The following is a 25,497-nucleotide window of genomic DNA, read 5'->3' as shown; positions in this document are numbered from 1 at the left end:
AAGCTCCAAAGATGATTATCCTGGAATGGTTTGGCTTGGAAGGGACCTAAAAGCCCACCCAGTGCCACCCCAGCCATGGCAGGGACACTGCCACTGTCCCAGGCGCTCCAGCCCCAGTGCCCAGCCTGGCCTTGGGCACTGCCAGGGATCCAGGGGCAGCCCCAGCTGCTCTGGGCACCTGTGCCAGGGCCTGCCCCCCTCCCAGGGAGGAATTCCTTCCCAATATCCCATCTAAATCCACCCTCCTTCAGCTTGAAGCCAGGACTGCATAAACTCAGTACTGATAAAAAGCCAGGGTCCTCCAGAACTCTGGGAAACTCCAGACTCTGGAAACAGGATGGAACTGTGGGTGGCACAGCCCAGCTGACCCCGGTGCCCCGCACAGCCCCCAGGCCCTCTGAAAGACACCCGTGTCACCAGTATCAGCCCAGGCTCTCCAAGGTGTTTGGGTTTCCAGAACAGCCAAGAGATCCTTTCTTGGTCCCAAGCCATTCTTTTCAGGACCATTCTCATCCAAATACTGACCTGGGGCAAGCTCTACCCCAACTCCCAGAAAAAGATCTGAGACACACCAAAACCCACCAAGCTACAAACTTGTTTGAGACTCAAGGAGAAGCAGTTTCCCCCAGAATGCTTCACATTTCCCATGGCTGCATCTCCTAGTGAGCGAGTTTCTGGAAGGAAAAGCCCCCAGGAGCCCCTCCCCAGCTGGAAGCCCCCCAGGCACGCACTTCTCGCTGTTGGCCAGGCGCCGGTACTCGCCCACGGTCATGGGCTTCTTCTGGATGTTGTACTGGGTGAAGAGCCCCGACTGGCCCGTGACCACCTGCTGGATGGGGGCTGGGATCACCATGTCATCGATGTCATCGTACGTCCGCCGCGGCTTCCACTCCTTGGGGGGGATCACCTGCAACGGGGAGCACAGCAGCTGTGGAATCATTACACACTGGAGCTGTGGGGTTTGGGCTGCAGGATGGGCTCCCCTTCCCTTCCAGGGCTCTGAACTGCAGCTGCAGGGGACACAGAGCTGGCCTGGAATGCTCGAGTTAAGCCTACAAGTAAAGTAATTTCTTTACGACATCTGGAAGTCACCAACAAGCTTTATTAAAATAATCTCCCTAGCAGAGTCCTGGAAGGTAATTGCTTGTACACTTGAGTGGACAAGGAAACATTCCACGGAGAGCTCTTCATCAATAGCCAGCTCTCTTTAGAGCAGCAATAAACCCAGTAATTGACCTATGTTTTAGAAGAAATAAGAATTATTTCATGCCTAACAGCTTTATTCCTCCACTGTGCTTTATTAAGGCCAGCTAAATACCACTCCTAACAAGTCCCTGTCAGAACAAATGATCTCATCAGCCTGTGGTGACACAGCCACAGAAACTCCCTTTCTAATCACTCAGTCCTGGAGTTCTCCAAGCAGTTCTGTGTCAGGTACTGGAATCCAGAAGCTTCACATGAGAAGTTCTCATAACCAGAGGTGCTGGCACTGCCCAGGCTCCCCAGGGAATGGTCCTGGCCCCGAGGCTGCCAGAGCTGCAGGAGCTCCCAGGGATTGTTGGGGCGTCTGTGCAGGCCCAGGGGCTGCACTGGATCATCCCTGGGTCCCTCCCAACTCAGGACATTCCATGGCTCTACAAAAGCTCTGCAGCTCCTCTCCTTCCCTCTCTCCATAACCAAACCAGCTCAACTCCTGAACACAAAGGGCTCAGAAGGCAGCTCCACCCCACCAGCAGCCCCTCAGCTGTGCCAGCCCCTCACCCTGAGCAGCCCCTCACCCTGAGCAGCCCCTCACCCTGTCCATCCCTGCGATGTCCATCCCTGCCCTGTCCATCCCTGCCCAGCCCAGCCCCACCTTGGCCAGCCCAGCCCCACCTTGGCCAGCCCAGCCCCACCTTGGCCAGCCCGGCCCTGTCCCCCCTGCCCTGCCCAGCCCCACCTTGGCCAGCCCAGCCCCACCTTGGCCAGCCCAGCCCTGTGGGCTCCCTGGGACTCCATGTAGGCGATGAACCTCCCGAAATCGCGGAACTCCTCCAGGGAGGGACGGAAGGTCATGATCTTGCAGCCAGGGTTCTGCGGGCTCGGGTTTTCCGACCCCATAGTTCCAGTCCTGAGAGGGGACACAGCAAGGAAAGGGGCAGAAAAAGATACTGGTTAAAATCTTGCTTTTAACTCCCAGCTCTAATGAGTTCCACAGAGAGCCTGGAGAGATTTTTCATTTTTGTTTGTAGGAAATACCCTCTAACATGGGTATGAGGAGCTTCCAACCAAAAATCCACTTAGTCAGGAACTCCTGACACCAGGATCACCCGAGAGCTCAGACAGGGGCTAAATATAGAGCACGGGCTTAACATCCCCCCCAGGTCACCACAGAAAGTGGTGCCTCATCAGGATGGTGCCACAAAAATAACAACTTCTCACCACCTTCAGCATTGTCAGTGTGTACAACCTGCCACCCTGCAAGTTTTCCACCAGAATGCTCCATTTTCTGCTTAAGTTCAAACCAAACAGCTTTACCCAGTTTGGGTTCTTTTTTTCATGTGCTAGACTACATTAAAAATTATAAAATTAAGGGTTTTTTTTTAACGTAGCTTCATTATGTTTTTGTATTTGCAATGTTCATAAATACAATAAAGTGTCAGGCAAGTCTTACAAGAAATACAGATGCACAATTCCAAAACATCCAGAACAAATACTCCAACTATTCAGGATGAAATCACAATTTTTTAAATGTTTTTTTTAAGGTAATGCTGGAAATCTGTAAGGGCAATAAAAGGTTTTAGTGGAGTTTCAGCTGCAGATGGCAGTGCTGGGCTGCGGGAGGATGGAGCTGCAGGAAACGGCTCCAGCCAGACTTTTACATCCAAGAAAAGCATTTGTGCATTTAAACTGATCTCAGACCAGCCAAGAAGAACTGCAGATGCTCCTGGAAGCGCTGGCAGCGTTAGGAAAACACAAACTAAAGCAGGGAGCACTCCTGGATCTGTGCTGGAAGGGGTGAGCGTGGCACAGAACCCATCCCAGGGACAGCCAGAGCTCCCAGCTCCTGGAAATAAAACCAGCAGCACACACTCCAGGGGACAGATCCCACACCCAGGGCTCCAAGGTTTCATTTTAACTGGGTAAAACTTTCCATTTCAAAGGCACATGAACAGTTCTGAGTGAAATTTAAGAAACCAGAAAACATTAGAATTTTACACAGTAACTTTTATGCAAATTTGTTTCAAAACAAGGATCTGTAAGTCTTATATCCTTCCCCAAGGAGTCTTTAAAGGAATTTTATGCATAAAATCACAGCTTTTCACAGTCAGAAAAGCCCTTCCCAAGCCAGAAGCCAGAGATGCAGAACCCAGTCCAGAATAAAATCAAATTATGAATCCCAGTATTGCAGGAAATCCCAGAGCAAAACCAATTGAGGGAGAAAAATACCATTTCACCCCTCTCACCCCAAGACACTTCCAATTTCCAAGAGAAATTGTTGCAGTTTGGAAACAAAAGGGCTGTTTAAGCAACCCCTCCATCCTCAGGGTGGCCCTGCCCAAGGAGATCCCCACCCTTGCCAAGCAAGGAACAAAAATTGCCTTTTGAGAACAAAAATTGCTGTTTCAGGGTCAGCCCTCGGGGAGAAGCAGCAGGTTGATCCCTGCCCGTGGGAACTCTTTCCTCCACAAATGTTTAGCAGGAACACAAGGAGGGAAGCTGGGATGAGCTGGGGATGAGCCCGAGCTTTGCTCCGTACCTGATCCCAGGAAAACCGGGCTGAGCCGCAGGGAAAGGGGCTGCTGGACGTGGGACAGGGACAGAAAACATCCCAAACTCTGCCCCAGCCCTCCTGGGAACCCTGGAGCTATTTGTGAGCGGGGTCTGGAAATGGCAGGGGCCGAGGATCCCACCAGGATCCGGGAAGGAGCTGGCTCGGGAGAGGAGCCTGAATCCCGTCCCGAGGAGGAGCCCTGCCAGCACCATCTGCTCCACAGAGCCTGCCCAGCGTTTGCAGCTTTACCCACAACCAGGGGGAAAAACAAACAGTCAAAGCCAAGCTTCATCCCATCTTTGCCTCAAGATTCTCCCACAAAATTCCAATTTTCAGTCAATAAACTCGGCAAAGAGTGAAAATACACACTCCAGTAAGGAAGGGAGATCAAAAACTACTTCATGCATAGCTTAATCAATTAATTAAAGGATAAAACTACTTCCTCCAAAGCTTAATTAATTAATTAAAAGGTCTACTGCCTCAATACAAGCAGCATCACCTGGCACTCTGAATTTCTTTGGTCCAGAGACAGCAAAGCACAAGATTTTTCCATGTGCAGTTCCATCTACAGAACATTTCAACACCTACCCCAGATAATGTACATTTAGCTAATCAAACAAATTAAGCTATTACAATTAAACAGCCACAGAGCTGGTGGGAAGGGGGAATCAGGACCTGAGTGAGATGTGGCAGCTTCCCCCACTGGCCCCAAGAGCTGGGAACAGCCAGGCCACAGGAAAAGCTCGGGGAGGAAAGAATTTCTTTGCCAAGTGCTCCCCACGTGGCAGCAGCGGTGTGCTTTGGGAAGGCAGTGCCAGGAGTCAGGGTCACCTCCAGGGCTCCTCTGTCCTGGGATCACACAGGACACTCAGCCAGGACACACAGGACAGACCTGCAGCTCCATCCCGGGTGTTCAGGAGATGGCCTCAATTAAGCAGTGCCCTAACGAGCTCCCAGCAGCAGGGGAAGGTTCCAGAGCAGAATCCTTCCAGCCCAGCAGTGTGCGGGTGAGGATGAGATGGGAACAAACCCTTCTCTCCATGCTGAGGAGGAGGATTCTGCAGGCTCAGCCCCCATTAGCTCCTGAAAAGAAGAGTGAAGGTATTTTTCTCAGCTGGATACATTCTGTTTCTTTGTAAGAGAGAAACAACCTGAAATATTATGAAAACCTCATTTTCAGCCATTGAGAGGAAGCACTCAAACTTGTCTCCAGAGGGACGATCCCGGTGCACACAAAGAACTGAGTCTTAATTTCAGTGACTTTTACATGAGACTTTTCCCTTCCAAAACTGATGTGAACCAAGACACTTTTGTGACTGAAACCCTGCACCTGTTGACTGAAACCTTCGTACAGCAGAGAGAAAGTCCAAGCCCCCAGGTGAGACGAATGCCTGGAGCTTGTTCCAGCCCTGGCAGGACTGGGAATCCTTCCTGCAGGAAAGGTTTGGGGTTCCCAAGCTGTTCCCACTGCTGGCCCAGCACTGCCCTGGGCACAGCCAAGGGCTGCTCCTTCTCCGCTGCTGGAGCCGGGGGTGACCAGAGCAGCTCCTTCAAACCTGCTCTTAACTCATTGTTTTACTCCTAAGGCACAAACATTCACAGAAACCTCGTGTGTTCATCTGAAATGGCATTTTTTGATGAACTGGGCTGGAACACAGAGGGCAGATTCTTCTATTTCCATCTACTTCCTTTCTCACTAAGCCAACAAATGACTCTGATTTCCATCAGTTCTCACGGATCAGGCTCCATCCAAGGTTTCTGAGCAGAACCAAAGACAAACTCTCACAAGACATCAGGTCTGTGTATAAAATAAACTACTAAAAGCTATATATATTCCAACTGTAATGGTTATGTGGTGTAAGGATCTCTGAGACAACTTTCCTTCCTTCCCAAGAGTCAGATTCCAACATTTAGACAAACAAAGTGTAAACTTTGAAGTTTGCTGCTGCTCAGCCCAGTTTTAAACAACTGTACAATTACAGTGAGGATTTAAACTAACACCTTCCCCCCCCAAACATTTATATATTCATTACATTTTTAACATTCAAACTGCTTTGAGTTTTGTATATTCTCCATAAGGGCTAAGTAAACATAACAGAGGAAATATTTGGGAAGGAGGAACAGAGACAACAATCCCATCCAGCACAGGGATGGAGATCTACAGTGCCTGGGATTTGACAAACTGAGTTATTTTCTATTAAATTTTACACCCCACAAGGCTCCTCCGCAATTCCAGATCCTCCTGTACTCAAAATCAAGCAGCATATGTAGCTCATTAAGGGAAAATAAAATTTTCCCTCAGAACACCCTCTTTGCTGTAGAAGTGCACAGTTGCTCACACATTTCTCTAACAACAAAATTATTTAGTCACAAACAGTATTTAAAAGAAAAAGTGGTTACATTTAAGAGCAATAAATCTGGATGACTTTAAAACAGTTTATTATTGCCTGAGGCAAGGTAGTTAACATGTAATGGTTATTTCTGACTAAATCCAGATCAGACCCTCAAAAACTCAAGTTTGACTGAACAGACAAGATAAACTGAAGCTCACAAATCCATTCTCAAAGCAGTGCTGAGGCCCAGCCTGGCCAAGGGCTGCAGGAGCCTCCGTTTGCTGCCTGCACGAGTTCCCTCTGCTGCATTTTATTATCTTCACTGGATTTACTGCAAGGCTTCAGGAGTGTTTCAAAAACAACTTGAGAAAGAAGCATTAAAAAAGGCACCTCATGTGGGCTGAGCCATTGAATCTAAACAAGCATTCCAAGTTTTAACCCATGGCACCTCAATCCAAGGCAGCAGCACCACAAGTGTTCAAATAAGCATCCACATAATCTCTTCTATTATGGGAAAAGGCATCAGAAACCTTGCAAAGCAACCAGGAACCTCGACCAGCGCAGTGCTTTCCCAAAAGGTGATTCCTGCTTCAGATTAACACCTTAATAAGGACAAATTCCCAGTTTTCCTTCCACAGCCCTGCCAGAACGAAAAGCCTGGAGTTCTCAGTAATTTGCTCGACTTCTCTAAGCTCCTTTAGATTTTTATAACAAAAATCTCAGTGGCTGGGGCTGGCTGAGGCCCTGGGGAAGGAAGCCCTGGGCTGGGTGTGTGCCCGGGCTGGGTGTGACACACTGACCCAGTTCCAGCTGCCAGCACATCCAGGAGTCCTGCAGAGCAGGGGCAGGGTCAGCCTGGCATGGCCCCGCAGCCAGAGCCCCAACTCACCTGGCCAGGTACCCCCAGAGCCCCAACTCACCTGGCCAGGTACCCCCAGAGCCCCAGCTCACCTGGCCAGGTACCCCCAGAGCCCCGACTCACCTGGCCAGGTACCCCCAGAGCCCCAACTCACCTGGCCAGGTACCCCCAGAGCCCCAGCTCACCTGGCCAGGTACCCCCAGAGCCCCAGCTCACCTGGCCAGGTACCCCCAGAGCCCCAACTCACCTGGCCAGGTACCCCCAGAGCCTCAGCCCCCCCAGGCCTCTCTCAGCTCACAGCCATTCCACACCTCTCAGCCAAACCTGCAGCTTGAGCAGTGACAATCTAAATCCTAAATTAAACCCAAAGCTTCAAGGAGAAACGAGACAATTTGAATCTCTCCCAGCTCTGTTTTATCCAGGTCCCTCTGGAAGCTGCAGCTCCAAACCTGACACACCCTCCCAGGCAAAGCAGCTTCTTCTGCCAACTGAACCGAGATCAAACATGGGAAACTTCACAAAAACTTCTTATCTGCACCAAAACCTCACCAAAGGCCTCTTCACTGCCCTGGGGGTGGATCCAAATTGTGAAGGAATATCAGAAAACCTCAGAAATCACCTTAATCCCCCACCAACTTCCAATGTTCACTTCTTGGGCCATATTCAAAAACAGGGTTTCTAACAGATTTGGGAACAAAAGGACCCTCTTGTAATCTCTAAGGATCTGGGAACTGTGGTTTGTTCATGAACTTTATGAAACAGCAAAGAAATATAAAAATAATGAAGCTTCTGGTCACTTCTGCCATGATTGAGGCACGTACAGCCCACAGAAGAGCAGAATACAAATGTGTTCTCCTGTGGAATCCATTAAGAACACAACTGAGGAACTGCTTCATTTATAAAGGAGAGTGATTTACTCAATGAAAATATAAATGAAAATAAGTACCTTAATTAAGCCATGGTAGCAAATTACTCTACCCCCAAGTTGTGACAAGACAGAACACATTTGGTCCAGAACAAAGGTTAAAAAGAGGAAATCTTATTAAGCCACGATCAGTTTAGTGGAGAACACTGAAAAAGGAAAATCACCTTTCTCATCCCACAGAGATAAGACATTAACATCCCCCAGCCAGGGTGAAATGACAGGATTTCTGCCAACATTTCGCAGTACCCCAAGATTTCAGCTGCTCCTGCAAACGGACAAACCCTCTTAAATTCTCTACCAGATGACAAATAATTATTTCCAGCAGCGCCTTGTGCAGCCCCGGAGGATCCCGGTGGCATCCAAACCCATTAAGCAAATCCCTCACTTGTGGTGACATATTTAGCTGTCATCCATCTTTGCTATTAACAGATGCTCCAGTGAAGGAACGTGGAGCAGCACAGGCACTGCAAACCCCGAGCACTGAATGAGTCAGGAACGGGGAAAATCACCAGTCCCGAGTCCTCCTGACTGCCCAGAATTAATTAAGGAACACCAAGTTTCTCCTGACTGCCAAGAGCTTTCCCTCCCTGCTGCCTGGGTGGCTCAGCCTGCAGCTCACAATGATTATTTCTGCTCTCAGGTGGATTCCCTGCTCTCAAAAATGAGATTTAGACTCACAAGGTGAATCAGAGCCTCCTGATGCTGACATTGTTTGCTGTAGCGCAGCTGGACATCCCAGGAGGAAATAAAACATAACCCTGCATAAATGTAAAGTGCCCACAGAGCTCCCATGCCTTTCCAGCAGGGCTGGCCAAACTGGTTTTCCCAACTCACATCAGATTTCTTGCGACCTTTTATATGGAAATAGCTCGAGCTGTCTGTATTTTGGGTGATCCAAAACACCTGCAGAGCTGTGGAACTCTCACTTTATCTGCTAAACCTTCCTCTGGTGCACGACAGGAGCTGAGATGAGAACTGTTCCCAGTGAGAGCAGCACTGTCCCCACAGCTCAGGGTGACAGGTGAGCACTTCCCGTGGGCCAACAGCCAGGATTCCCTACAGGAAATACCTGGGACTCTCCCTGAAAGTGAATTTTGCTGTTGACTTCCCATCAAAAGCTGGTGAAACTTCTCATGTGTGTGAGGTTTTATTTATAATAGCCCACATTCATCCTAAAGGCAAACTTGGAACATGAGACCTGTGTGCTTTGGGTCTTTACCAAAGTGTTCTGACTCCTATACATCTTATATATATATATTTATATATATATATATATTTACGTCCTTTTGTATATATATATATATATATATTACATATTTTATACATAATGTTTATATAAGACCATATATATTCTGGTCCCACTGGACCAGTTAAGGGAATTATCTCTTTCCAATCAGAATAAAAAGGAGAAAGAACAATCCACCACGGAGTGTTAGACAGAATTTTCCTGTCAAAAGATGCTCCAGAGAATGTTTCATCCATGAATATCAGCTCTGGAACAAGGAATCACTTTATATCCACCTACATCTCCTTTGCATGGGAGGAACTCCTGCCTCTCATGAGACAGGAACAGCCGTGGATTCCTTTAGGATTCCTTTAGGATTCCTTTAGGATTCCTTCAGGATTCCTTCAGCCCCTGCAGGAGTTGGACAACCTGCCCCAACTTCCTTCTCTTGTTACAGGGAAACCCAAGAATTGGGAACTTGCTGTCACAGAGCAATTACCAAGAGCTCCAACAGTTACCTGATGCAATTGCTGAAATGTAAGTTTGCAATTCTAGGCTTAAGGTTTCCCTGCCTGTGAATTTCAATGAAACAGGAAAAGGAAACCGAGGAGAAAAAAGCAAAAGTTCCCAGGAAAAAAGCAATGGTGTGGGTGAAATGCTATCAGGTTTCAGACGGACAGAGTTCTTTAAAATTAACTCTTTTTCTTAAAGGAAACTGTTTTGGGAGGGTCAAGCTTGCTGTAACTCAGATTTACACTGGCCCAGCCCAGAGGAGTTACAGAACAAAAATCTGATGTCCCAGAGCAGCAGCTTCAGCCAAACACAGAGGGAGCCCAGGTGAAAATGAACCTCACTGCTGACTTTCACTCCTCAGGGCCAGGGGTCCACAGCAGCATTTCTGCAACACCCCTGGCTCCCAAACAGCTCCAAAGCAAGAGCTCCAGGAAAGCCAAGAGCCAGCTTGGGATGAATCACAGAATGCCCTGGACCGGGAGGGACCCAGGGCTGATCCAGTGCAGCTCCCAGCCCTGCACAGACCCCCAGCAATCCCACCCTGAGCATCCCTGGGAGCTCCTGCAGCTCTGGCAGGGCCGGGGCCGCTCCTGGGGGAATCCAGTGTCAGCACCCTCGGGGGGAAATCCTTTCCCTGAGCTCCATCCCAAGCCCTGGCACAGCTCCAGCCCCTCCTGGGCTGCTGTCCCAGAGCAGAGCTCAGCCCCTGCCCCTCTGCAGCCCCTCTGAAGAGTTCCCCTTCCACCACATCCCATCCATCTTCCACGATTCTGCAAACAGGAGCAGCTGGAACCCGGGGAAGTCACCGAAGTGCGCCTGGACACACAGACCAACCCTGCAGCTCCCGGCCCCGCCGGGGTCCCGCTCATGCCGACAGCACCGCACACACCGACAAGTAACGCAAGGATTGAAAGAAAACCGGAAGAGAAGAGCTTCGGTTCGAGCCCAGACTTTGGCAGCCTCCGGAGGAGGAAAGCAGAGATGGAACAGTCAAACCCCTCGCCGGTGTCACGCTCCTGCCCCCGCTTCTCCCAGCACGGAGCGCCCGCACCGAACCGCGGAGCCCGCGGCAGCTTCTGCTCGCCCCCAACCACGGCCCCGAGCCGAGCCCCGGGATCGCCATTTGCCCACGCCTGTGGCCCAAAGCCCCGCGGTGCCGGTGATTCCCCGGGGGCTGCGGGGCACCAGGGACCCGGGGCCGCCCTCGGCCCGCGCACCCCGAGCGGCCCGGGGGGCTCGGGGGTCCCACCCACACAAAGCGCGGCGGGGCCCGGCCCGGCCCGCGGGAGCGGCGGCGCAGAGGCTGCGGCCGCGGGGCCGGAAGGGAGCGGCAGCGCCGGGGCCGCGCCGGGAGCGGCGGGGACGGGGCTCGGGCCGGGAGCGGCGGTGGGAGCGGGCCCGGCGCCCCGCGGGGGGCGCAGCGCGGGGTGCCGGGCGCGGGGGCGGCGGGGCCCGCTCGGGCCGGGCCCGGGCCGGGGTCGGGGGCGCGGTCCGGCCGTACCTGCGCGCGGGGCCCTCGGCGGCGCGGGGGGCGCAGCGAAGGGGGGGCGCCCAGGCGAGCGCAGCGCCCCGCGGCCACCACCTGCGCCCGCCTCCCCGCCGCGCCCATTGGTCGCGAGCGGCACCGCCTTTGCGCCCATTGGCCGCTCCGCCGGGGATGGACGGCGCGTCTAGCCAGTGGCGAGGCCGCTCGCCGAATAACAAGGAGAGCGCGGGCTCTGATTGGTCGGCGGCGCGGAGCGGCGGCCCGCCCAGCGACGGGCGGGGCAGCGGGGAGCGCTCCCATCGCTCAGGCGCTTTCCGCCAATCGCACGCAGCCATCGGCTGCCGGCGGCCCGCCCCCAGCGGCCATTGGGCGAGGCGCGCACCGGGCGGGCGCTGATTGGCTGCGCGCGGTGCCCGTCGAGCGCGGGGCGGGGCGGTGAGGACGTGAGGAGCCGCACAGCGCGGGGCGGGGGCGCTGCGGCCGCGCTGCGCCAATGGGGGAGCGGCGAGCGCGCGCGCCCCCTCACGGCCGGGCGGGACCGGGGGGACAGCGGGGACCGAGGGGGACAGCGGGGATTGAGGGGGGACCGGGGGGACAGCGGGGACCGAGGGGGACAGCGGGGACAGCGGGGATTGAGGGGGGACAGCGGGGATTGAGGGGGGACAGCGGGAGACCCCGGGACCGGCAGCGAGCGGCGGGTCCCGGGCACCGCTCACGGCCCAGCCCAGGCATTTTCCTGGGAGGGCTTCATCATCTGGGACAGACTTTGGGCAGATGTCACCACAAAGTGTCCAATTTGCAGAGGAATTCCAATTGTTCCTTGAAGAAGCCACTAAGAGGGCCATAGGTACATTGGCACCTATGGAGGAAACAAAGTTTGGTTTTCAAGTTCCAAATAACAACAAAGCCAATAAACGAAGGAAGTCATTGCAGTTATTGCAATTTAAATGCAAAAACACTTCCTCGCTTTCACTCACCCCCAATTCTTCCCATCAATGCAGAATAAAAAGTGCAAGGACGTTTTTAATGAAATCTAAATATCTGAAAGTGTTTAATCTTAACAATGATATTTAGATTTCATTTGTCACTGCAGGAGTGCAGTTTCATAACAAAAATCACAGCACTTAGGAAAACAAAAGGCTTGGGCTAATGGGACATAAAATCAAATTCCTGCTCAAGGAACTGGGTCTGGAAACCCACTGTGGATCAAAAGAATTGAAGAAGAACAGTCAACAATTAATTTGAAAAGATATTTATTTTGAGAACATCGACTTGCACATTATACAAAAAATTGACAAATTCACTGAAAAAATCTATAAAATGTTGTGGGGTCTTTTTCCCTAAAATATTAACATAATCACTTTCCAAAGGGTAAGAGCTGAGGAAACCAAAAGTAGGCACATTTGTTCCAGTCTGTCTGCAGAAAAGTGTGATTTAAAACATCCCTGTCTTGCTGAGGTATGGAACTGCAAACTTTGGTCATGTTAGAGGGAGACCAAGGGAGCCTTCTCCAGGGATGGCCAATATAAAACAGTTCATTAAAAAGCCAGAATTGATTATTTTTCATTTCCAGGTAGAAATGCAGCGAAAAAAAGAACAAACTCCCCAATATAGCTATGACTAGGAAACCTGATCCTCTGCAAATCCCCACTAATCACACACAGCTACAGTGATCCACGCTCCCAAAGAATCCGGCTGGCAAGTCCCAACAATTCAGTGCTTATGAAAAAAAGGAGACATTGATGGTGATTCAGAGCCCAGTCTTCCAGCAAAGGACAAAAGGCACTTAAGAATGGCTTTTTAGGATATTCCACAATGGCATTTTGGGATAGGGGACAGCGCCTGGCTGAACAAGTCCTTCCCTAAGAGAAGTCCAGTGAGGTAGTACTTCATATTGCTCCAACCACTTGGCTCTAAGCAAGCAGCCTTCTGGTTCTGAGATACAAAATTAGCAGGAAATGGCTTTCTGTCAAATGTATAAAACCCAGTTCTTACAAAAAAATAGCAAAAACCCACTTGTGGTACACAAAGCCAGGAACCATCTTGTACAAATTGAGTATCAAAATGCTGCCAAGGTGATGCACAAGTCTACCTTGATGGCCAAATCCCCAGACAGTGAAGATTGTTCTAGCAACCAAGCCATTTTTGGAATAAAAAATAAAAATAAAGGGGACACAGGGGCACTCTGAGAACTTTCCTCATCATTAGCAGCCTCACCGGAAGCACTTTCAGTCCATTAAAAACAAATAATTCTGTGCTGATGAATGGCAGGTTTGAGGGGATGAAAAAAAAAAAAAAAGCAAAGTTCAACACAGAGAACAAAAACAAAGTCCACGAACATACAAAAGGATAATCCTTGGAGTTTACAGTTTTTTTTAAAAACAAGGAAGACTTAAAACCATGTTTGCAGGGGCTGGGGGAACACAGACTACCTTTTTTTTGTTTTAAATTAAGCCCAGGGTAGGAGGGGAGGGAGGGAGAAGTGCTTTGGGGGATCACCGGCCGCTGCCGTAGCCGGGGAAGAGCTGGGCCAGGACGCTCTGCAGGGCCTCGTTCACCTCCATGCTGTAACTGCGGCCCAGCTCGTAGCGACACGCGGGGCAGCTGAACACCGACGCCTTGAACGACCTGTCCAGGCAGTCCTGGGGACAGAAGCCAGCGGGGTCAGGGACAGGGGCTGGGCTCACCTGGCACAGCCCTGAGATTCCTGGGAACGGCCCAGGGGGAACAGGAGCACTGCACTGCAACTGGGAACATTCCTGCTGGACACAGCAGAGATCAGGGAATGCCAGCCTGGGCTGGGTTGGAGGGACCTTAAAGCCCACCCAGTGCCACCCCTGCCACAGCAGGGACACTGCCACTGTCCCAGGCTGCTCCAAACCCGGAATGGGGCACTGCCAGGGATCCAGGGGCAGCCACAGCTGCTCTGGGAATTCCTTTCCAGGCCCTCAACACCCTCCCAGGGAACGATTCCTCCCCAATAGCCCAGCAGAGCCCAGCAGAGCCGAGCCCAGCAGAGCCGAGCCCAGCCTAGCAGAGCAGAGCCCAGCAGAGCCCAGCCCAGCCCAGCAGAGCCCAGCCCAGCCCACCTTGCAGACGTTGTGCTGGCACACGGTGGTGACCGGCCGGAACACGACCTCCTGACAGCAGATACACAGAAAGGCCTCCTCCACTTTACTCAGAAATTTCTGCAAAGTGAATGTTTGACTCCACTTAGTGCTGAAAGACACCTAAATTAACCCAACCCCCCACCAGTCAATGCAAGGGATTACTTTGATCATAAAAAAGAGTCTCAACAAATCTTAGCAGTGAAATCTGTCCCATTAACCCTGCTGGGGGTGTTTACTCTAAAATAAGATCATTTTAGGTCTGAGGCTGCTCCTTAACTCGGCCAAGGATTTGTCTGGGGACAGCCCAGCTACAGGTGGGGGAAAGCCCAGTGTACCGGTCCGTCTTTGAGAGCCTCTAGGACTTCATTCCACAGTTTTTCATTGGCTTCATCACTTTTTATAAGAGATTTCTGCTGGGATGTCAGCTTGTATGGCTCAACTTTAGTTTTCTTTGGAGTCCCTGCTGGAGAGGTGATGAGTTTTTCCTCCCCCTCTGAAAGAAAACACAAAGATTTTTTTAAAAACCAACCAAAAAAACACAAGAAAAGAGTAAGTAAAATGTACAAAAACCTCCAGGGCTTTCTATATCCACTTGCCTACTCCACAAACCTGCTGATTTCCTTTTCCTCTTCCCTTTCCCTGGGGTATCAAACTCATCATCTCCACTATTTTCTTTTTCCTTATCTTTGTTTGCAACAGCTTCCAAATATCCTTCAGGATACTGCAGGAAACAAAACAAAGAGCATCCAATGCAAACACGGGGTCAGACTTGCAGACCAAGACAGGTCCAAGAGTGACCTCTGGAGATCTGTTCCAGGGGCAGTTTTAATCCATTTTAAGCAACAGATCCCTGCTATGGGGAAGCACTTTACAGACTATAGAAATTCCCTACTAAAAAAATAAAAGTGAGTTTTGTCCTTTGAGCCTCCTGATGTATAAAAACAAACCCAGCAGACCAGGAGCATTTATGTGCCTCTCAGTCTCCATTTTTAACTAAGGATCATCCTCAGTAAGAACATGTCACAGAAAAATCCCCGCTCTCCATCGAGTTCAGAGCCCAGGTGATGTCCCAAGGCAGTACCTGCATTGTCAGGCCAAGCTTTTTCATCCTGTCCTTTCCCTCTTTGGTCCAAGGAGCAGGTTCCTCATCGTCCCTCCTAAGCAGGTATCGCCACACCAGAAACCCAGATTTCCCTGTCTCGGGCCAGTATTTCACAACCTGCAAAAGCCAGAGCAAGTCCATCACGCTCTGTCCGAGCCCCTTGGCCACAGGCACAGCACCCAGCCCTCCTCACCTTGTAGATGCCGTCGTATCTGTTCCCCTCCAGAGGAGCGTACTTGCTGTGCTTGCCTCCCTTGACGTTCCTGACCACCCGCACCGGCTTCCCCGCCCGCCAGTCCTTGGCCTCGGCCCCCTGCTTGTCGTTGATGGGGGCACTGCAGTTCAGAGCCAGGGCTCTGCAAGAGAGGCCAGAGTTGATGTCTGCCATGTGAGCCGTGTGACAGTGACACCTCTGCACTTGGGGCCTCCCTCGGCATTACCCTCACGACCAGCCCAGGTCGCTTCCTCCACTCAAGTCCAGGCTCATCGCTGAGAGTAACAGCTCAGAATTACAAATGTTCTGGTCTCCCAAGGTGACCAGGGGCCACAAATGTCTCCAGGAGAGAGCAGGAGGGCTCCTACACCAACTGACTGCTCTGTCCTCAAGTTTCAGCCAGTATTGCACGTGACACCGACACCGCTCCCAGTGCTGCCCCATCACAGTGCTCTGAAGGAAGTTCCCATTGCACAGCTGATCTCAACCACAGCCCACAGACCCAGCCTGGAGCCTTTTCCAGCTTCCTTGGATGCAAACAGCCCAAACAATCCCAATCCCTCGTGCTGGCAGGCAGAATGGAGCACAAACGCTGCCAACCTGTTCATGTTGGTGAGTTTCTGATCACAGGACTGCTCCGCCGTGCGCTTGTTCCCAGAGAGGTCTCGGCCCCCACTCCCCGTGTACGTGAAGGAATTCCCGTGATCCTGGAATGAACAGTGGTTCTGACAGTCACAAAAAGAATTCAATAAAAGCACAAGAGTCTCTCAACCAGGTAGTTTAGCAGGGCATTCTCAAAAAAGGAAAGCTGTTTCCTGTATTTAATCTCCCAGAGTGGGCCAGGCTCTCCCTCAGGCTGCCAGGAGAGGAGGCCAGGGTGACAATGCTCTTGTCACAGCCCTGAGCACTGCCAGGACCCCTGAGCAGCCCCAGGGTGACAATGCTGTCCTGTCACAGCCCTGAGCACTGCCAGGACCCCTGAGCAGCCCAGGCTCACACAGGATCTGCTGGAGGTGAACAGCTGCCAGCACAGCCCGTGTTCAAACTGTGGCTCTAATGCACACCTTGAAAACTCTGGGGTCACAGGGGATATTAAACTGGGTTTGGCTGATCCTGTGGCTCAGATTACTGCACTTTCTCCTTGCTTCATTTGCTTCTGAAGGAAATAGGTGAAGCTGGGCAAGTGTTTGGTGCAGAGTGCAAAAAATAACGAAGGCCAAGGCTTGTTTAACAAGTTCATTTGGTTCTGTGCATCAATAATCAGAATCCACTCACGATGTCATCTTCATATCCTCCTGCCAGCACCAAGGAATAGGCGCCATCGTTGCTCCTGCCGTGGATCCCCGCCACGTGGGGCCGGTGCACCCCGGACTCGCTCACCTGGCAGACAAAACCGGGTTTGGAGGCACCTGCTCTCACCAGACCCCACACAGCACTGGCCTGGGAGCTGAATCTGCTATTCCACATTTCTTTCCATGTACCACAGGGGAAACTGCTCTCACCATCATCCTCCAAAGCTTCCAGAGCAGAAGAAAGAAAAATAAAAATGCTTCTAACAAAGTAATGTGCTGACTGTATTGAACACATGTGTAAGGTTTGTGGTGCAAATCTAATAATTACTGACATTGCTTATTAAAAGGCTCCAGGCATTTAAGAATAATACAGCTATTAAACATTTGTGTAAAGTTTTGAAAGAGTTGTAATAGCAACTTTCCCTCAATACTTGGACTCAAGACCTGGATAGGCCAATGCTTTTTTCTGCTCCAACTTTCTCACAGGATGAGAAACCTCTTGTTTCATGTATGTGGACATTTGAGACACCCTTGCCAGGGCACACTACACACCTGCAGGACAAACTACTGAGAACAAATCTGTTTGCTTTGGGGTTTTTGAGTTACCAAAAAGAGCACTAAAACAAAATAAACCAGCACTTGATGGGCCCCAACAATGCAGCATTAGTTATGGAACACTTGATCCAGACAAAGCCAGAATTCTTTTCCTTCTGCACTTCCATATGTCCAGTGATGCACGCATTTTCACATTAACTGTTTCAGGTTTCTTGTAGCAGCTGGATCATTCCCATTTTTCCCCACAGCAGATCAGGCCAGCATTCAGCTTCATACCTGAACTCTGAATTTCCACATGGTGCCAACGGGGATGCCAGGAATTGGTCCATAGTGGTTGGAGGGGACAATGGTGCATTCCTTGGTGCGCCCAACACACGCCATGCCCTGGGCAGAGAGCAGGATCAGCCAAGAGCCCAAAGGAACCAACACAACTCCAAGTAAAACAGCTTTGGACTGACCTTGCCCCAGTCTCTCCGGGAGGAGGAATTAGCAGATGCCATCTTTTGTTTCTTTTTACTTTCTTTTAATTTCTCTCCTGCTAAAACCACCTCACTTGCATCATTTCGACATTCAGGGCAATACCTAAAGTCATTGAAAATTAATAAGCAGCAAAGGCTTCAGTTAGGAGCATTTCCTCCAAACACAGTGAGTTATGTTACAATTTCCCCACGTGAAACCACAGGACATGGAAACACTCTCACACTGGAATTACTGGAATACTACAACACTACAGATGTGTCAGGAAACAGCTGTGCCACAAAATCATTGTAAACAGTGTTGAAAACAGGGCAGAGGGAATAAACCAGTGCATTTCACTAACTCTGTGTCTACTGAAAGATGTATTTCACTCTCCACATCTCTCACTGTACACATCTCAAGTACAAACCAGCCTGACCTGCTGATGGTGGGGCCTGGGCCCTGCCTGCAGCCACTGCACAACTGAAGCCCCCCAATATCAAGTTTTCATTTGGTCCTCGCTGAATCCCAGACTGGTTTAGGTTGGAAGCCTAAAGCTCATGGCAGGAACACCTCCCACTATCCCAGGCTGCCCCAAGCCCTGGCCTTAGGCAGGTACACAAAAAAGACACCTAGATCCCAAAACTAAGAAAAGGAGTGTGCAAGCCACTGGCTTAAAACCTACTCTCATTAAGCTCAAGAAAAGCTATGAAGTTTTACCAAGAAAAACCCCAGAAGACACACATCCCTGGGCAGCCACTGAAAAGGGCAGCTTTGAGCCCCAGACCTATTTCCTGCTCCTGAGCAGAGGCAACTGTGACACCCCACACGCCTCCCCAGAACCTACCAGTCCTCATCATCCGGGATTCTGCTGAGGGGAGGCTTGAGGCAGTAGATGTGGAAGGCCATGTCACACTCGTCACACATGAGCTGCTTCTCTGGATCCTGCTTCCCCCCACAGATGTGACACGCACAGACCCTGCACGTCTTGTTTGGGTTGTCCTTGCAGGCTTTACACACAGGTCCAATCTGTCCTGTGGGCAAACACAAAGCACGCTCAGCCAATGCCAAGATCCACTGCAAACAGCCAAAGGAGGCACCACTAAACTCTCAAACCTCTGAGACAACTGGCAGGACGTCACAAGGTGAGACAGACATGCAAGAACTGCCCATCAGACTCACGTTTTGGGGTACCAGCACTGATGGGAGAAGCAGAGCCTGGCTCTTCTATTTTATAGATTTCATCCACTAATATAATTGTGCAGTCATTCAAGGAATCACCAGCTTCCCTAGAAGAAGTTGAGAAAAGAGATCCCAGTTCAGAAGTATCCCAGAGCTCGAGTTCACAGCTGTGCATGCATCAGACTGCTCCAGTATTAAAAATCAAATCATTTTATGCAATTAGAATAAACCTCCTCTTGTCTCAGGGAGAATCCAGGGCACTTGTAGCATTTCAATTATCAAGAGTGACTGTTCCCCCTGCCCCCAAATATATTTCAGACTAATGTGTCTCATATTTTATAGTTAAAAAGTCAAAATCACTCTGGTGAGAAGAAAAAGGAGGAATATTCTTTTCTTCCTGAAGTTGAGTCTCCTTCAGGAGAGAACTGGCATCATTTTTCATCACTTTTATATAGTAAGAGAGTTCTTTCTACATCATCCTATCTCCACAACATATTACACTGCAGTTTTGTAAAGCCATTATGGATAATTAACACATTAAGAATAATTTGCCTCATGGTGAATATGGGGCTTTGCATCCTTTCAGCATTAAGTGAATCCGTGGATCAGCGTTCCTTCGAGTGTCCAGTTCCTCAGTGGAAGGAAATCAGGACTGCAGAATGCTGCAGTTATCCACCCAAAAGGGACAGGCCACTTTCCATCTGTCCCCTGCACTACTGTGGCACCATTCTTTGCCAGCAATCTCACTCAGACCTCAGAAAGCTGAAGCAGAGCAAGGGAATCCCATTTATCCACGTGAGCAGCTTACCCAAGCAGTATCTTTGCATTGAGCTCCCTGGTCAGTTTTGTTTCCCTTTTCTGCAGGATCTCAGCATCGTACCAGAAGCCCCTCTCCTTGGGCTCGTCGGGGTTGTAGTTGACCATCACCACCTGCCCCACCTCCAGCTGGTGCCACTTGAGGATGGTCCGAGCCCGAGCGCGCACGTTAGCGGAGCTCATCTGCACCACGCCGTTCTCTGGATAACTTCAAGGCAGGGACAGAACAAAAACCACATTCAGCAGCAGTTCTGAGGAGTAACAGGTGTCCCACAGACAGGTTGATTTTGCTGCACAACACAAGAACACCATCAAGGATAAAATCTCCTCCCACACACACACAGCCAGAACCAACCTTTGTTGTGTGGCTTTGCTACTCCCTCTGACACTTGGCCACCAGCACTTCCTATAAATGCTGGTATCCCTAAAAACATCATTCCAGCTCCCTGGAATTCCAACTGCAAAACAACCTTACTTGCCAGGGCTCAATGACATAATTACTATGTCACTGCCCAGTTCTGTTTTAATTAATGCAATATCTGCAATAAAATCTCCTATCACCATCACAAGCCAAATGACTTCATTGGCCAAAACAAAACTCACTCATCATATTTCACATGATAAATTACATCTTCTTCAGGGACAGCTGTGGGCTGGTCAGGATCTGTGCAGCTCTCAGCTGATTCGCTGGTGGGTTTTTTCCTGGTTACATTCACAACCTGGGCTTCAAACCACGCTCCCATGTCCGTGTCCCGAGCATCCACCAAGTCATTGATCTGTGCAGAGCAAAGAGCACAGCTCACCAAAAGGGATTTGCAAATTAGGCATTCATTTCCAATCCACTTGAAGATTTAACCATCTCAAGAACTGCACCATTATCAAGATATTTAAATGATCACCTTAAAAATTAAGATTTCCTCTGCTTTCCTGGTTCTGTCATGCAGCCTTACAGTCTGCTTAGGTTGAATTTGTAAGGTTATAAATCCACTCTACACCAGACATGTAAACCCAGCCTTGTTAGTGAACACAAACCATTCTTGGTTAGTCTGGAACAGCCTTTTAAAGTGTCTTGCTCATAACCTGGCAAAGACATCGCTAGATCTGTAATAAAATCCATTGAAACAAAGAAGTAAAATGATTCTGAACAGCTGCTTGAGATTTTCTTTTGTTCATTCAAGAAAGTTTCAGCTTTGACAAATGTAGTGACTCCAAGCAAAAACACTGGGAAAATTTGTAAAAAAAAAAAAATCAAACCAGACACTGTGAATGCTTTTCTTTTTTTTTTTAATTAATTAATGTATTGTAGTTTTAGTTCAAAGGACAAAATGAAAAAAATTTAAGTATTTTGACCTACAGCATGTTGCATTGAATTGGTTTGTGGGCTGGTTGGTATTTTTGTCTTTGTTGCTGAAGGGTTTGAGAGAAGAAAGGAACTGCCCACACAATCGGGGTATGAAAGATTTTCAGGGATTCTCCACCGCAGAGAACAATTCCCCTGGCAGGGCGCAGGTCCGAGGGCTCCCAGTGTGTGAGGACCCACCTTGTAGAGGCCGAAGCCGGGGTCGGTCCAGTGGGGCTGCTGTGCTGCTGTGCTGGGCTGTCCCTCCAGCTCCAGGGCACCCTCCCCGTTGTGGGAGCTTTTGTCGGACTCGCTGGGGCCGGAGCCGCAGCCGGAGTCGCTGTCCGAGAGCTCCGAGTCCTTCTCCTTGCTCCCGGCAGGCAGCACGGCCGGGCTTTGTCTGACCAGCAGCTGAACGATATCGTTCAGCCCCACGCTGTAATCGAACAGGGAGTGACCATCTTCCATCTGCAGGGAAAGCACCAAACCGAGCTGGTCACGGCCTCCGCCGGGCTGACCCCGAGCACCCGCGGTGCCCAGAGCGGCCCTGCCCGCCAGCACCCGCCACGTGGCTTCAGAGCCATCAGCAGCCATCCCTGGGCCCTTCTTCCCTCTGTTCCCGCTATTCAAATGGTCTTTTTCCAGTCACCCCACAGCCCACAAGGGCAAGGCTTCCATGCCACCCTGGACTTACTCCCCAGCCTCGATGAGATCTGGAAAGGTTTGAAGGACATTCCCTGGAAACATAAATTAAACAACTACAGACGCCCCACGTTCCCATCAGGATTCAAAGATAATTCCACATTACCTACAAACTCAAAGGGAAATGATTTCTTCCTCCATTCAGTCGCATCCCAAACGTTAATGCAGACTGTCTTTATATTTTGTGTGTGATCCTGATTATTGTTACACCATTTCCATTAATCGTTGCACCAATTAGAAGCCAGAGTTAATCACACACTTTGCTCCCAGCAAACACACATTTTTTCCATTGAAAGTAAAATCAAAAAAGGTTCAATTCAACTTGAAACTACCCAATCGCTCTTCAGTGTGGCCAGGCGTGTCCTAATTTCACACCCTCTCTAATTCTAAGAGTTTATTTGGCAAGTCTGGCATGGCTTTAGTCAAATCAAAACCCTGCCCTGCAAAAAGAGAAGTGCAGAGGGAGAGAGATCCCTCAGTAACCTCTCAGGAGCTCTCAGGAGCACAACCCTTTTAGAGTTAACATGTGAGGCTGGAGCCCACGGAGCAGTCAGAAGTTCAGACAAGCTTCCCCACATATTTAAGGTCTGACTAAGAAATTTTACAGGAAATGATCATCCCCTTCCAGCTCAAACCACCAGAAAAAGCAATCCCTGGAGCTTTGTTCTCTATCAGGGGGAAGCAGAGCAAAACCACAAAAATTTACACTTCACAGGAATCACTATGATAATTCAATTCTGATTTATGGCATCAAATGGCTATGGAACAATCCCTGGAAATCTGACTGCACAGGAAGAGGTCTGAGCTTTTTGCTGGTTTAGAGATGAAAACTCCTCGAGATGCAGAAGGACACACCAGAAATCGGTTGTTTCTCCTTAGCCCAGACACGGTGTCACAAACACGGGGACAGCAGCAGAGGACACGAGTGACAACAGGTGCAGAGGGAAATGGCAGAGCACAGGAACGGGACAGGAAACCACAGGAGCTCAAGGCACAGCCAGAAAGAAGAGCCCGGGACTGACGACAAACCTCAAACAAAGGAGGCAGCTTTTAACTAACAGCTAATTCTCTAACCCCATTTAAAAATGGTCACGAGTAAGAAATTGAACATTTGCAGGGATTCCAACAGCCAGAGAAAGGCCAGTGGGAACGAGGCCGGAGAGAGGCTGGATCATGCCAGGGAAGCGAGGAACTGCAGGAGGAGGGATTCCCTTGGGAGGGCAAGGACATCCTCACTCAGTCACCACTTCTGGAAATCCTCCTAACCCCGGCTGGCTGCACGGGCTGCGGGGTGAGCCTGACAGGTGCCACGAGCCCTGAACCATCGCTCTCTTATCACTTAATTTACAACACAAATGGCTCATTAAGGCACCCAAATCTACCCTAACCCAACAGAAAGGTGGGTTACACCCAGCAGCCCTTCAGAGACCTCACACCATCCTACCAGCCTCTTTTTATGCTACCACTGGTACCTGAGCTTAGACTGGGGCTGGTCCAGGTGTATTTCCATGTTCTACAGCCACACCTGCTACTTACAGAGTACAGTTAGCTCAAGACTGCCTAAAACAGAAAGAAAAGCAGCGAGAAAAAACTGTCCATCCCCAGCCAACTCAGCACCCCGCTGCTTTTCCTGAAATGAATCCTGTGATCAGCCAAACACCAGATCAGGACTTTCTCTAGCACGGAGCTTTAGCAGCATAGGACTAGGCACAATACAGCAATTGTATTTTAAAATGGTTTTGATTGACTTCGGTGTTAATTTAGTTATATTATTAACTCACGAGGAAGAAAACAGTTGTACAACAGCAATTGTAAACCTATTATTGAGAACATAATATAGCACTGAGCCACTCAAGTGTTCTGTACCTAGTGAGAATTTGATACCAGAGCTGAAAAACCTCAAAATAATGAGTTGCTTTTCCCAATTTACAAAGAAAAATGAGATCATTACGGCTTTCGGAGCAGTGAAAGTTGCAAGGCTCAAAAGAATTAAGCACTTTAAAGACAATAAAATCACGAGTAATATTCAGACACTTGATAAAGGCAATGGCAAGGCAGAAGAGCGGCACATTAGGTGGAAAACAGTAAGAAAAGTAAGAATAAAGGCTGTGCTGCAGCTGGCGCCTCTCCTTGCCAGGGCACGAAGGAGCAGCGCGGGAGGGAGCCGGGGTCACTAGATGGCAGCAAAACCCCTCACTTCCACGCTATTAAAAATAAATAAATTAAAACACCCGTCCTCAGCTGGACGGGAGGACGGGGCAGGGAGCGGTGTCCGAGCACCGCGCTGCTGCCGCTCCGAGGCTGTCACCCCCTCCCGCCGCGCCGGTACCTGCTTGCCGCGGTAGAACAGCCGCTGCCGGTGGGGCTCCACGCCGAACACCTCGTGTATCCGCAGGCGCAGCCCCTCCACCTTGGTGAGCTTGGAGAGCGAGTCCACGCGGTGCGTCTGGCTGCCGTCCATGGTGCGCACCTGGATCCACATGGCGGCGGCGCTGCCCCGGGAATGGGACCGCGCTCAGGCGGCGGCACCGGCGGGGCGGGCCCGGCCCCCGCCCCGCCCTCACGCGCCCGCCGCACGCCATTGGCCGGCGGCCCGGGCGGCTCGGCCGCTGATTGGGTGCGTGGGGCTGGCCCCGCCCCCCACGCGGGAGCCTAACGGCTCCGCTCGCGCCGACCGTATCTCCCGCCACAATTGAAACCCGCCCGCCGCGCCCACGCGCCAAATCTCGCGCGATCATGCAAATGACGGAAGGGATAAAGGAGGTGGAAGCGCGTGGTCTTAAAGGGGCCGCCACCGGCGCCCGCGGCACGGCGGGCACAGCGCGGGCCGCTGTCTCTGGACCGCACGCGCACCCCGGGACAGGAGGGGAATCGCGGGATGTCAGCGACCCCCGCCGCTCCCGGACCCGCCCCAGCCCGGCCGCATCATCCCCGCGCACCCCGCGGGGCGATGCCACTCCCCGGGCCCGCAGGGCACCGGTGCCGCCGGCACCGCCCCTGACGGGCACACCCCCTCCCGCGGGCCCGTTCGGGGGCGGGGGTCGGTCCCGCTGTCGCGGCCCCGAGCGCGTCCCCTCCGGGGCACCCGAACCAGCTGTCACCGCCCGGGCACGGCGGAGCGCTCCCGCTGCTTCCCGCCCCGGCACGGGCACGGCGGCGAAACCCCTGCGCCCCTCGCTGTCCTCCCGCTCCCGGGGTCCCCGGCCCGCGGCGGGATCGCGATGGGGCGGCGGTGCCGGGACCGGGGATCCCGGCGGACTCACCGGGCGGCGGGACCGGGGGTCCCGGCGGTCTCACCGGGCTGTGGGACCGGGGGTCCCGGCGGTCTCACCGGGCTGTGGGACCGGGGGTCCCGGCGGTCTCACCGGGCTGTGGGACCGGGGGTCCCGGCGGTCTCACCGGGCGGCGGGGCTGGAGCCGGTGCCGCGCGCGCTCTCCGCGGGCTTTGGAGTTTGGCGCGGAAAAGCCCCGTGCGCGCCCCACGCGCGCCCATTGGCCGCCGCTGGCGGGAACGCGCGGCCGGGGCGGGGCCGCCGCCGCCTCCCGGGGCCGGGGGGGACCCCCGGGGGGGAAACGGGACCGGGAAAACACTCCGGGGGCGACTACGGGCATCCCCCGCCAACGGCCCGGCCCG

At 51.4% G+C, this 25,497-nt stretch overlaps 2 protein-coding genes across 14 annotated transcripts in view; both read right to left on the bottom strand.

Annotated features, from left to right (window-relative positions):
* The window catches only part of KDM4B (lysine demethylase 4B), a 67,784-nt gene extending 56,542 nt beyond the window's left edge, over nucleotides 1-11,242 (bottom strand). For 4 of the 9 annotated variants that reach the window (XM_086862926.1, XM_086862928.1, XM_086862930.1 and 1 more), the window contains exons 1-4: nucleotides 11,111-11,232; nucleotides 1,975-2,110; nucleotides 1,896-1,911; nucleotides 732-907 (exon numbers count right to left, since the gene is read on the bottom strand). In XM_086862926.1, the coding sequence (XP_086719052.1) occupies nucleotides 732-853 (122 nt within the window). In that variant the 5' untranslated portion in view covers nucleotides 854-907; nucleotides 1,896-1,911; nucleotides 1,975-2,110; nucleotides 11,111-11,232. Of the gene's footprint in view, nucleotides 1-731; nucleotides 908-1,855; nucleotides 1,865-1,895; nucleotides 1,912-1,959; nucleotides 2,111-11,110 lie in introns of those variants that run through there. The other 5 variants (XM_086862924.1, XM_086862925.1, XM_086862932.1 and 2 more) reach the window with 5 other exon arrangements.
* Nucleotides 11,243-12,331: 1,089 nt separating this feature from the next.
* The window catches only part of UHRF1 (ubiquitin like with PHD and ring finger domains 1), a 20,267-nt gene continuing 7,101 nt past the window's right edge, over nucleotides 12,332-25,497 (bottom strand). Inside the window, exons 1-17 of one of the 5 annotated variants that reach the window (XM_086863034.1) lie at nucleotides 25,127-25,376; nucleotides 24,193-24,355; nucleotides 21,363-21,629; nucleotides 20,426-20,598; nucleotides 19,815-20,030; nucleotides 19,007-19,113; nucleotides 18,672-18,858; nucleotides 17,827-17,950; nucleotides 17,645-17,752; nucleotides 16,797-16,901; nucleotides 16,122-16,228; nucleotides 15,501-15,663; nucleotides 15,287-15,424; nucleotides 14,815-14,926; nucleotides 14,541-14,698; nucleotides 14,185-14,283; nucleotides 12,332-13,737 (exon numbers count right to left, since the gene is read on the bottom strand). In XM_086863034.1, coding sequence (XP_086719160.1) covers nucleotides 13,591-13,737; nucleotides 14,185-14,283; nucleotides 14,541-14,698; nucleotides 14,815-14,926; nucleotides 15,287-15,424; nucleotides 15,501-15,663; nucleotides 16,122-16,228; nucleotides 16,797-16,901; nucleotides 17,645-17,752; nucleotides 17,827-17,950; nucleotides 18,672-18,858; nucleotides 19,007-19,113; nucleotides 19,815-20,030; nucleotides 20,426-20,598; nucleotides 21,363-21,629; nucleotides 24,193-24,345 — 2,364 coding nt within the window. In that variant the 5' untranslated portion in view covers nucleotides 24,346-24,355; nucleotides 25,127-25,376 and the 3' untranslated portion in view covers nucleotides 12,332-13,590. Of the gene's footprint in view, nucleotides 13,738-14,184; nucleotides 14,284-14,540; nucleotides 14,699-14,814; nucleotides 14,927-15,286; nucleotides 15,425-15,500; nucleotides 15,664-16,121; nucleotides 16,229-16,796; nucleotides 16,902-17,644; nucleotides 17,753-17,826; nucleotides 17,951-18,671; nucleotides 18,859-19,006; nucleotides 19,114-19,814; nucleotides 20,031-20,425; nucleotides 20,599-21,362; nucleotides 21,630-24,192; nucleotides 24,356-25,126; nucleotides 25,377-25,497 lie in introns of those variants that run through there. The other 4 variants (XM_086863033.1, XM_086863032.1, XM_086863031.1 and 1 more) reach the window with 4 other exon arrangements.

This window comes from Cyanistes caeruleus, chromosome 25 (genome assembly GCF_971803275.1).
Source record: "Cyanistes caeruleus chromosome 25, bCyaCae1.hap1.1, whole genome shotgun sequence".
In the NCBI taxonomy this organism is placed as follows: domain Eukaryota; kingdom Metazoa; phylum Chordata; class Aves; order Passeriformes; family Paridae; genus Cyanistes; species Cyanistes caeruleus.
This window is presented reverse-complemented; position numbering and strand designations above follow the sequence as displayed.